The sequence below is a fragment of the Mastigoproctus giganteus genome, chromosome 3 (assembly GCF_048544385.1).
Source record: "Mastigoproctus giganteus isolate SK-2022 chromosome 3, ASM4854438v1, whole genome shotgun sequence".
Classification (NCBI taxonomy): Eukaryota; Metazoa; Arthropoda; class Arachnida; order Uropygi; family Thelyphonidae; genus Mastigoproctus; species Mastigoproctus giganteus.
The window spans coordinates 9,767,775-9,781,046 of NC_143577.1; the positions used below are offsets into that span (position 1 = coordinate 9,767,775).

The window sequence follows — 13,272 nt, forward strand, 5'->3', positions numbered from 1 at the left end:
ATAGGTGGGGAAAGAGGCTTTCCAAAAAATAAAAATAAAAGAAACCTTTTTACATTTAAGAAATTTAGCCGGGACAACTTTAAACAAAAACAAGGGGAACTGTGGAATGAGCTTTTCAACAATAAAATTAAAGTATGGAGTATATGCTGGGAAACATGAGGCAGTTGTGAGGACACTGGATTGGAGATGCCTCATATATGATGTCAGCAGTTACAGAAAGGAAAATTTTGCAATCCTTATTCTGGCTCGTAAATGTGAACAAGAAATTGGTAAAAGGGTTTGTAACATAATATTTGTTTATTAAAATTATTTATCTTGGTGTACAGCATGTGTGAATAGTTTATTTCTGGACTGTAACACCCACAAAGAAAATGTCTCATTTAAAAGATATTCACCCAATCTTGTGCAATGCAGTATGAATCAATTTTGTGATTTACAGTATGTAATCATCGGAGAGAATCAGAATAGAAGCATGCACCTCCTTAATGACAAACGAAGACGTGATAACAGCTATGCAAAGATCTCACTATTTGGAGATCGAGGGGATAATTTTACTTGAAATATTTTTGCACGTATCACAAACATTGCGATACATTTCAGTACATGAATAAGTAAACAATAATTCAGCTTATCCTGAGACTATTTAAAGCTGAAAGGATATACTGATAATTCATTTGATATATGCCACTGTATTCACCTCATATATTATGAATCAGAGCTGTAATGCTCAATACATTCTACGTTGATATCAATATTTGTAAAAATAATAAGAGAGATTTACCTCAATGTAGAATATTATTTTTACAAATATTGATATTAACGTAGAACGTATTGAGCAGTACAACTTTGGTTCATACTATCTAATTCATTTTTTAAAACTGTTATTGAATGGAAGTGTTCTACATGCTATATCACCTCACATATATACATTTAGTAAATATATTTTAGGTAAATGATATACCAGCTTTTTTCAAATGATTGTTCTGCTCCTTTCGTTCAGTAAAATCAAGTTTCTATTATTTTATAATGTGACAATAATAAAAGAATTACTTGCATTAAATTTTAAAACTCATTTAAAAGAAACCTGAACATAAAAACAGAGAACAAACCACACAGCTTAACATTCAATTTAAGTGTCTCTTAAATATCAAGTATTTTTTAAATTGCCTGAAGTAAGTGCTTTTTACTTTACTCTATATAATAAGGAAATAAATATAAGGAATTCTACACTGAAAAACAAAAAATTTACAATGGGAATTACAACTTGTTCCTTTTAAAGTATTAAACAGCATATACATAAGTATCACCAAATATTTCACATTCCGTATTCATTCCACCGTGAATGAAAATAAAAAATCTACTCTGTAAGTTGCATTCCTCACAACTGTTTCCAGTATCTATTTCTGCAGAACCTAAATCAGAGGAAGAGAAAAATTAAACATATATAGTTTCTAAATTATTCAGTAACTAGTAATATTTTAGTACAAGCTTTTTGGGATAATATTAAGAATATAATCCATAGTTCTTGATGCTTGTTACAGACATGACAAGCTAGGGCTTTCTCCCTGGGAGTCTAAAATGCTGATAGAATTCAGGTTTTCTGCAACAACCAAACCCTCTGCTTGTATCTTCATACTGGTGGAACTGTTAGTAGCCCTAGGTATAGCCCCTGTGTGCAAGTCCTTCAATAGTGCACCGGATGTGACCACCAGGTGTGAACCAATGAAATTTGAATAGGTACAAGGAAAGGAACTTTCGATTACTATGTAAGGTTGCAACCGCGGCTGTTCCTCTCCTTGTACCTATTCAGACTTCATTTTTACAATTCTTTTTACTTGCTTCTGTAAGGTCATCCATGGTCTGTATGTATTACATTTATTAGACTTTATTTGGCCTTATTCTTACCGCAAAATTTCAAATTTCTTTCTTAACATGTGTATACTGCACTCGGCTCCGTAGCATACAGAACATGTCGGAAACAGAAGTAAGAGCATTGCCGTCATTCTCATAATTTCGATGGATGGCCTCTGACAAAGACACTGAAATTGTGAAAAACACTGCAATGTAATCTTTCTGGTCGCCTTTTCATTTCTTATTTTAATTTCTTACCAACTATCTGTTCCTTTTTCGTCTCTTACCTGGTTATCCTACCATATATCACTATACGCTTTATCCATTTCGTAGAATTCACTTCTGGTGTATACCATAGATTCGATATGATTAAACAAAACCTTCTTTACACTTTCTTCATAATATATATATATAAATTAATTTCTATTCATTTGCTGTCTTTTCCAATATTGACGAAGTGGCAACTAGAAACATCCAATTTCCATCTGTGTATAATTTTCAATTAGAAATAAACATATTTAAATTTCACATAGTTTATACTTTATTCCTTGTTTTAATATATCTACATTAGCTCTAAGCACCATCTGCTCAAACAAAATTTAAATATCCAACGTCATACCCTGTAGAGTCATCTTCCAATGCTAGCACTAAGAGCAAGCTGCTTTTGATTTTACAATTTTCTTTTATTAGTAAAGGTTACCACAATCAGATATAACTTAGAATAACTTTGTTTACTGTTCTGTAGCAATTGAAAATTTTTCAAGTCCATCACTAGCTCTTCTTTCTCTATCAGCGCAATTTCACTATCAGTGGTCTCAGACAGTTTTAAATTCTACCTAATAGGCCCAACTAATGATGTTGCCAACAACAAATTCTAAGTGGGAAGCATTCAGGGAAATAATCATAGAAATCAATAGGCTTTTCATATCAACTAAGAAATACTGTTCAAGACACATGTAAATAGGTGTCAGATAAAACTGATGAGATATGTGGCAGAAAAGAAAAATTCATGGTAAGCATATAAATTATCAGGTGCTACAAGAAGCCAATAGTAGATATAAACTAGTCTGCAATCAAGTTACAAAGGAGGTTAGGCAAGCCAAGGTAGATTATGAGAAATCTCTGGCAAAGACTTCATTACTTATTTAAGGAAGGGGGGTGAATCACATTGATCCACTTGATATCGATGCCATAACTTTTAATGACCCTGCTCAAGTTGCTAACAAATGGAATAAGTATTTTGCATTTAAATTCACACATGAGGAATTCTTTAGGGAGGGGATGCCAAACGTTTATCAAACCAATAAGTAGCTAAACAATTTTGTGATAACTGAGAGGAATGTTAAAGTTAACCAAAAAAAAAAGACACCGGGGATGGATAGGATCTATCCAATTATATTAAGAGAGGCAGCAAAGGCGGTAAGAAAACCCTTAGTCATAATTATGAGAGCATCTTTGGATTCAGTGGAGCTCCTTGTGGACTGCAGTTGTGTGAATGTAACCCCAATTCAGAAAGTGCGTTAAGTTTACAGACCTGTTAGCTTAACTTCTGTTCCAGGGGAAAATAATGGAGTCACTGGTTAAAGTGATGCAGGACTATCTAGACAGGAGTGCAGTTATACTTCAGTTACAGCATGGGTTCATCAAGCAAAGATCCTGTCTGACCAATTTGATTGGATACTATGATGAAGTGACAAAGGAACTGGATGCAAAAAATAATTTTGATATCATATACAGCCACTCCCCGATTAACGTAAGGGTTGCGTTCAGCAGAACGCTACGTAAGTTGGAATTTCCCTAAATAAGCATTTAGGGAAATTCCGCACTTGCAACTAGGTGTGCTGAATATGATAAAAGCAAAAAAGAAATGTTCGATGAACAGGTAAATAGAATTATACAATTTTTTTTATCTCATACGCAGGAAAAATTACAAGAGTACAAAAATTTCAAAATTATAAAATTACAAAAAGAGAGGAGACAGGCATAATGTCAGCAAGTTTTACCTTTCGAGCATCGTTACCAGGATTAACTCTTCAGCTGATAAGCACACCGCTGCAGAAGTGGGGTTCGCCATACCTATCATTAATATCTTCATAAATACTTGTTCTTTTGCTTGAATGGCCAGTGGTCTCAGGAGCACTCGCTTCTGAATCTGATTTTCCATCCATATTATTAATAGCTTTTCCATCTTTGATTGGATACTATGATGAACACTATTTTGTGATCACTGTTGGGGGCAGACTGGCCCTGGTGTGAAATATGTTGGTCCTTAAACATGTTCTTTTATACGTGCACTGTCCCTTAAAATAGTATTCATTGTTGAAGCAGCAAGACTAATTCCATACAATAGATGACAAACTTTGTCCTGCTTCGTACTTCTTAATTAATCATCTTCATTTCTAAATCAATTTTGTTTCGTTTCCTAGCACTTGCACTTTCTGTTGGTCCCTTTCCCTTCAATAAGTAAATAGGAATGAAGAGAAGATTCTGAAAATTTATTTATTTTTTTTATATGATTGAAGATTTCAGTGAAAGGGGAACACATTTCACCATAATAATGTAAAAATCCACACAATTCCAGTTATAAAGATTATTACAAATGCAATAAGATCGAGTTTACTTACTACTAATTTATAATTAGATGCACTAACAGAAAAGTCCAATAAACCGGAAAGTGCAAATCGTTTTTATTGTTTTATGAGAGTGACCTCCAGAAATGTGTTTTAGAAAAATAACACAATGGCCTTCAAAATTTATTCTTATAACGGAACATATGATAACAATGAAAGGGTAGTGCAATTTCTATTATAAAAATGGCCTTTTAGAGAGATAAATAGCTTAGTTATATAGTCAAAATTTCAACTTCTGAGGTCTTGGAACGAATTACCAAAAAAAAAACCAAAAAAAAAAAAAACTTGTGGGTTGGTCACTCACACACTAGCAAGGCTTTTGTGGATTTATTGGATGATTGTTTTCTACATCAGCATGTGCAGGAGGCAACTAGAGGGAGTAATACTCTTGATCTGATTATCAGTAGTGATTCTTAATGCATTAAGAATCTGCAGATAAAGGACCCACTAGATGGCAGTGATCACAGTGTGCTGAAGTGGGATTTACTCAAAGAGGTAACTACCATCAGGGGTAAAGGGAAGGGTTTTTGCTTTCGTAAAGGTGACTACGGTGGTCTGAGATGGTATTTAAATTCTATATGGTGGGACCAACTGATGATGTTACCAACAGCAAATTCAAAATGGGAAGCATTCAAAGAATTTATCTTGGAAGCTACTACCATTTTTTATACCAACTTTACATACCAACTAAGAAATATTGTTCAAGGTTTAGGCCTAAATGGATTTTTTTTTTTTTTTTTTTTTTGGTAGTTGGAGCATCGGCTTCTGGGGCCATAATGCACCTCCCAAGGTTTTTGCAGTACTTTGATCCAAGCCCGAGGCAGGATTTGAACCCATGACCTTTGGGTTACCAGGCAGGCACTTTACCCACCCGGCTAGCCCGGTCGGCCACTAAATGCTAAATGTCAGATGAAATAATTGAGACGTGGCAGAGAAGAATAATGCATGGGATACATATAAATTAATGGGTGATATGGAAGCCTATGATAGATATAAGCTAGTTAGTCCATAACTAAGTCACAAAGGAGATTAGGCAGGCAAAGGCAGCTTATGAGAAATCCTTGGCAAAGGATGCAAAGAAAAAGAGTTCTTTACCTATGTAACTCTAGAAGGAAAGGGATTAATCAGATTTTTCCGCTGGATATTGATGGTTCAACTGTTGATGATCCTGCTCAGGTGGCTAACAAACTAAATGAGTATTTTGCATCTACATTCACCCATGAGAAGTTATTCATGGAGGGGAATGCCAGAGGTGAGTTAAACTTTGGCAGTGAGCTGGATGATTTTGTAATAACAGAGGAAAACGGAGGAGAAATTGTTGAAGATAAACATAAAAAGGGCACCCAGGATGGACGGGATCTATCCAGTTATATTAAAGAAGGCAGCAAAGGAATTAAGCAAACCCTTAGCCATAATTATGAGAGCTTTTTGGACTCAAGGGAGGTACCCATGGACTGGAGATGTGCAAATGTGATCCCAATTCGCAAAGGAGGATCAAAGGGCAACACAAGTAATTATAGACCTGTTAGTTTTTCTGTTCCAGGAAAATTAATGGAGGCACTGGTTAAAGAAGCACTGCAGGATCATCTAGACAAGACTAGTTATAGCTCGAACACAGTATGGTTTTGTTAAGGGAAAGTCGTGCTTGACCAATTTGATTGGATACTATGATGTGGTCACAAAGGAACTGGATGCAGGGAATAACTTTGATATATATTTGGATCTTAGAAAGGCTTTTGATACTGTTGCACATGGAAGACTGCTGCACAAATTGGAGCAGTGTGGCATTGGAGGCAAATTGTGGCTATGGATAAAGGGATGGTTGAGTGGGAGAAGACAGAGAGTGGTAATCAATGGACACTACTCATCATGGACTAATGTTATTAGTGGAGTCCCTCAAGGTTCAGTATTGGTCCATTGTTGTTTTCTGTATTTATAAATGATATTGATGATGGTATATCAAGCTTAATGTCCAAGTTTGCAGATGATACGAAGGTTGGCAAGGTTAATGACAGTATGCTGCGGCAACAGGATCTAGTAAAGTTGAGCAAATGGGCCGAGAAGTTAACATTGACAAATGTAAAGTACTACATATGGGAAGCAGCAACCCCAGAGTGATGTATCAACTCTGTGGTACTACACTGACAGTGGTAGAGAGCGAAAAGGATCTGGGGGTAATTATGTAGGCAGATATGAAGTTTTCTGAGCAGTGCAGATGGTCTGTAAGAGTAGCTAGCTCATGGTGTCTTGTCAATGATATACAGGAATTTTTCTAGCAGGGATAAGGAGGTGATGATTCCCTTGTATAAGGCAATGGTCAGGCCACACCTTGAGTACTGTATGCAGGTCTGGAGGCCTCATTTTAAGAAGGATGTAGAGCTGTTGGAACGAGTACAGAGAAGGGCAACAAGATTAGCGAATGGAACAAAGGGTTGCTCTTACGAAGAAAGGCTTAAATTTTGCAAATTACAGTGTCTGGAGACTAGGCACCTGCGAGGTGATCTGATTGAGGTGTATAAAGCCTTGAATGGTTTCAGCATGCTCAATGCTGATGGAATTCTTCCTCTTGCTCAAAATAATCATTTGAGAGGGCATAAATTCAAATTGAGAAAAGACAGATGTAGGATAGATGTGCGGAAGTTTTTGTCTTTAGTCGGCGGGTAGTTGGTTGGTGGAACAGACTTCCATCCTTTGTTGTGGAAGTTGATAGCCTAAATAAATTTAAGGCTGAGCTGGACAGGTACTTCGAACTAATGGAGGGATGAAATAGGAGCGGGTTTTTTTTTTTTTTTTTTGCTGATGCTGCATAAGCTTGCTTTCTTGCAACATATGCCTCTACTAATGCTAATGCTAAAAAAAAAAAAAGAAAAAAAAAAATGTGGTATTGGGTTCACATTGCAATATTTTCACAATACCCCCATTTATTCCTACGGGATGCAAAATACGCTTCCATGATTTTTTTAAGTTTGCACCACCTGGCAAAAACTACCGTAAAGTCAAATTCCGTAAGTTAAGTTGGGGCGTTCCTGTACTTGGATTTCAGGACAACTTTAATACAGTCACACATAAAAGACAAAGGAGGTAAGAAATTTGAGTCATGATGTGGCATTAAAGACAAGCTACTGCTCTGCATAAAGGGATTTTTGAGTGGGAAAACACAAAGAGTAGTTCTCAATGGACACTGATCTTTATGGACTAATGTTATCAGAGTTCCACAGGGTTCTGTGCTGGACTCATTGTTGCCGTCTGTATTTATTAACAATCCTTATGAAGGTATATCAGGCTTAATGTCTTAAGTTTGCAGATGATACAAAGGTTGCCATGGTGGTTAATGACAATAATTAAGGTATGCTGCTGCAGCAATATCTAGAAATATTAGAGGGATGGTCTGAGAAATGGCAATTGAAGTTTAACATTGACAAATGCAAGGTACTGCATATGTGAGCAGTAATCCCACGGTAATGAAACAACCATATACTACAGGGTAGTGGAAAATGAAAAGGACCTGGGGTCGTTGTGCAGTGCGGGCAGGCTGCCAGGCCAGGCCAGCTCACAGGGTTTTGTCAGTGATATACAGGAATTCTGAATTTTTCTAGCAAGGATAAGAGGTGATTATCCCATTCTTTAAGACAATAGGCCTCGTTATTTGGTTTTTTTAGGAGCATTAGCAACTAAGGCCATATTGCTCCGGGGATATGCGGTCATTCCCTGACCTTTCCACATCCTCTGTATTTGGTGGGCACGGGCTCAAACCCCAGTCTAATCAAGAAGCGTGTGCTACGCACTGCTGCTCCTGGCTACGGAGGTGCCTACAACAGGCCTCATTTTAGGAAGGATGTAGAGCTGTTGAAATGGGCACAGAGAAGGGCAAGGTTGGTGAAAGGAGTGCTCTTACCAAGATAGGCTTCAATTCTGCAAATTGTAGTGTCTCTGGAGACTAGGTATCTGCAAAGTGATCTGATTTAAGTGTTTAAGGCTTGGCAAACTCAATACTGATGGATCCTTTTGTTCAGACTATGCACATGACGGGACATAAGTTCAAACTGACAGATGGTTGCAAAATAGATGTGTAAAATTTGCCTTCAGCCAACGGGTGGTTGATTGCATGGATAGTCTGGATGGATTGGTGAAATAGGTTCCCCCCCCCCAGATGATGCTGTAAAAGCTTTTTGTTGTTATTGGGTGTTTTCAGCACAAGGGCTAATTAGGCAATATTGCACCTGTATAAGCTTGCTTTCTACATCATTTGCCACCACTAATACTAAAATATTTCTGAACAATGCACCTACATGATTAGCACTACTCAGAGGAATATGTTCTATAATCAGTAACAAAAATTTCAACTAATATGATGTGATCATCTTCACTTTGAAATGCAAAATCTATTTTTGCATTTCTTTCTATGTAATGCATATTGTTCTTAAGATTATTTGCTTGCAAATGGTTATTTATTTATTTTTTTTAGTATGTGAAAAAAAACTTGTATATATTAGGTGTAGCAATAAAGCTCCTGGACTGGTGTGATAAAAAGAACACAAAGTGAACGAGCTCAAAAATGGTTTTATTTTTATTCAGGGTAATTACTAGATTGAATGTAGATATAGCACCATTTCTAAAAGTTTTTGAAAAGAGTCAGCAAAAGCATCTAAAAAGATGTTCAGTTTGGCAATGAAGTTTTTCTTTTTATGTTCTCAACATTCTGAAATATTTCCATTGAGGACAGTTTTCACCTTGGAAAAGAAGTCTTCTGATGCTAAATTGCGAGAATAGGGTTGGTGGTGGTGCCCTTCATAACAAGGGCAGAATGGGTGGGGGAAATTGTTGTGCAACAAGGATCAGCTGCCTTTCTCTTGAAACAGTAGCCTCACCAGGGAAATGTGATTCGATAGTCTTTGAAGCACCTATTATTGGATTGCACCACTGACTCCCCCCCCCCAGGTACAAATTCCTTGTGAATCACGCCCTGTTTGTTTAAAAGCATTATCTTTATCCAGGACTTTGCTTCTGTAAACAAAATTTGAGCCTTGATGATGCTTTGACACTTTGTCTCTGAATTGCACTGACATACAGTCCAGAAAATTAGGATTGTTTCAACAAGTCTTTGCATGATGACACTTTGTTGTTTCTGCTCATCCATGAGGCTGTGAAGCACAAATTTTGCATAGACTTGCCTTTTCCTTAAATTTTCATGTAGAATTTGACAAACTGTCTCCTTATACACCTCATCAGCCATCATTCTTAGGGTCAAACAACCACCTCCTGCCACAATTTCCCAAACCTTTGCAACTCTTTTTTTTTATTTTTTTTTATTATTTATTTATTTTTTTTATTATTTTTTTTTTTTGGCTGGTGCAGCATAAGCCATAGGCTTTCTTGCATCATGCGGCCGTTACTAATACTAATACTAATACTAACTCGGTCCTCAATTTCAGAGGTTGACAGATGACCATTTCTTGGGTCATCATAAACATCCTCATGCCCATCTTTGAACTTCTTATACCATTAAATTCAAACACACTAGTATAACCAAATGTTTCATTACTATACAGTTTTTAACATTTCATATGTTTCTGTTGCAGAATTCAGAATTAGTAGCAGCAAATGATGTAAGAAAGCAAGCTTTCTCATCAGCCAAAAAAAAAAAAAAAGACCCCTCTCATTTCACCTATTCATCCCCTCCAATAGTTTAGTTCTTCCTTGAATTTATTCAAGCTATCAACTTCCACAACAACAGATGGAAGTTTGTTCCAGATGGTAGATTGAATCAACCACCAAACTTCCATCAAGCAAACTTCCTCATATCTTTTCTGCAACCATCCTTCCTCAATTTTAATTTGTGCCCCCAGCTGCAATTTTCTGTTCTACATCCTTCTTAAAATGAGGCCTTAAAATTTACCCATTGCCATATACAATAGGATAATCACCTCCTTGTCGCTGCTAGCAAAATTCCTGTATATCATTACAAAACCGCATGAGCTGCCCTAGCAGCCTCAGTTTTCCGTTTAAAGCAAATTCTGATAAGTTTATTGCTCCACTGCAAAATCATGACACAGAACCTTACCGCTACTAATGAAACTGATTGTTACATGAATCCTGTCGGCCTACTGGACCACCTCTGTACTACCACCACCATCTTTTTGAGAAAGTTTGAACTACAACATACCATTTCTGTTTATTTTCAAATTCATCAAGCATGACAGCAACAGCACCAGTCTGGGAACATAAATACTACATTGTATTTCTTTGGCATATTACTCAAGGACACTTTTAAATCATATTTATCTTTTCACCATACATAAAAAAAAAAAAGATTAACATGATGTCTATCATAAAATGTAACAATTCATTTCATGCATCATCAGACAGCTAATTACAACTAGAGGGGAATAATGAAATTTCAAGCAGAATTACTAAGTTTAATTGAATGTAAAATTTTTTGAACAAACCAAAGTTTGTTAAAAAAATTCTGAATTTAATCGTAAAGCCATTGGTTGTGTTTTTTTTTTTTTTTTTTTTGTGAAAAACATGGAGGAAACACTGTCAGTATGGTAAGAAGGGGAATGGGTCAAAAAACTGTCTGCACTGTAAATCTGGAAGCTATGCAATTCAAGATTTACAATGGCCAATATGTTAAGTGCATAATCAATGGTTAATTATGCACTTAAATATGTTAAGTGCATAATCAACAGAATAGGCCAATATGTTAAGTGCATGTGTTTTTTTCATATCCAATTACATACATAATAGTTAATGAGCAGATCATTATCTGCTCAGTAGTTAATTTACATATATATAACTGATATGAAAAAAACCCAATTAAAAAAATTGGTAATAATTATTCACAGGAGAAAATAAATTTGTGTGAATTTACACAAATTCACACAAATTTAATAAAATTTACCCATGTAATATTTTCAGTATGATTTTCAAAAAATATTCAAATTTAGATCCAAACTATATATATATATTAAAAAAAAAGTAGCACACAGAAATTAACAAACCTTTGGCTGGACATGAGCTTAAGGATGACTGACCACTAATTGTAGCAACATTTTCACTGATTTCTATTACACACATTGCAAAATCAAATCGTGGAGAAGGTGCAATATTATTAGTATCATGCTTCTTCCATATTTTATTCACTGAAATAAGTAAAAGCATGTTTGTATTACATACAAACTTGACATATTATTTAGTAATTAAGCTTTAATGAAAGTGGAAAAGTTAAAAAGAAAAAAAAATATATATATATATACAGTGGATTCCGGTTATTTGGGCCACCGGTTAATTGGGGCAGCCGTTTATTTGGGGCAAATCCTAAAAAACAACCCAATCGAGAAAATAGCCAGGGTTTACTTCGCTTAATTGGGACAGCATGCCATTTAATCGGGGCAGGAGACCGCAGCACTGAAGATTACCCTACGATTGTCTCTGATGGTACCACGTGGTTCAGTCGAAATTCTGGAGGTCATAACCATAAAACAATAAAAACAATTAGCAGTCACCTGTTTATTGGGCTTTTCTGTTAGTGAAATCTATCATAAATGGACAGTAAACTTGATCTTACTGAATTTGCGATAATACTAACAGCTGGAATTCTGTGGGTTATTATGGTGAAATGAGTTTACACTTCCATGGAATCTTCAATCATATAAAAACAAATAATTTTCAGAATCTTCTCTTCATTCCTATTTTTAAAGCTTCGTTATTTGTTACTCCGTTCACACTTGCGCGTATCGTGTTACTTGCAATTTGCGTGTGCTGTGTTTTTTGTTATTGATTGCTTATCTTTTTACTGTTTTAAATATTAACTCCCACCCACAAATGACATTGAACAGAAATGCCAACTAGTTTAGTTAGTATGTACATATTACAGTACGAATTAATTATTCCGATTATCACGTATATTCTTCCAATTTTCATGTATCATTTAATTTTGTTAATTGGTAAGGTAATAAAGGGTAAATTTGTGCTTAATATATCTTTGCTTTTATAGCCTGTGGATAATATTCCTCCTATTTTTGCTAATTAGAATCGTGGTTTAATAGAATTAAAATTCAATTCACAAACGTGATCACAATGACTGGCGCTTACTGCACATCGTATAGTGAATGGTATTTTACTATGGTGACTCCATCGTAACGTGATTTGATTGTACAGTGAACCAACTGTAAAGGGGGGGGTACATTGTATTTTTAATTATTTACGTGAAACTTCGGATAATTGGGGCAGCCACTTAATCGGGCCAAAATGCACTAGTCCCGATGTGTTCCAAATAACCGGAATCAACTGTATGTATGTATATATATATATATATATATATATATATATATATATATATGTGTGTGTGCGTGTGTTAGTATTGCAATCAATAGTTTAATCTGTGAGGTATTAAAAACACAGATAAAACATGCACAATCAATAAAAATAAACTACTTATTCCTGTACACAGTATATACTCACATATTTGTATAGGAAACATGATGCACAGAAGCAAACCTTAAACAGCAGCATTAAAAAAAAAAAAAAAAGAAAAAAAAAAAGACCCATTCCTTACAATAATTTGCCCAAATCTTCCTCAAATTTATTCAAACTATTCATCTCCACATATTAAGTGGAAGTTTATTAAAACAATTGACTACTCATTGGATGATACTAGTTTCTATACATCTATTAGAATTAGCACTGGCAAATGATGCAAGAAAGCAAGCTTATGCAGCATCAGCCAAAAAAAAAAAAAAAAAAAAAAGACACCTATTTCACATATTTATTCCCTCCAAGAGTTTGTGGA

General features: G+C 35.4%; 1 protein-coding gene across 1 annotated transcript in view; it reads right to left on the bottom strand.

Annotated features, from left to right (window-relative positions):
* Positions 1 to 1,281: 1,281 nt before the first annotated feature.
* LOC150087658 (rab9 effector protein with kelch motifs-like) overlaps positions 1,282 to 13,272 on the bottom strand; it is a 54,435-nt gene continuing 42,444 nt past the window's right edge. The window contains exons 4-5 of the mRNA XM_090369850.1: positions 11,483 to 11,623; positions 1,282 to 1,412 (exon numbers count right to left, since the gene is read on the bottom strand). Of these exons, the coding sequence (XP_090225976.1) occupies positions 1,282 to 1,412; positions 11,483 to 11,623 (272 nt within the window). The remainder of the gene's footprint in view (positions 1,413 to 11,482; positions 11,624 to 13,272) is intronic.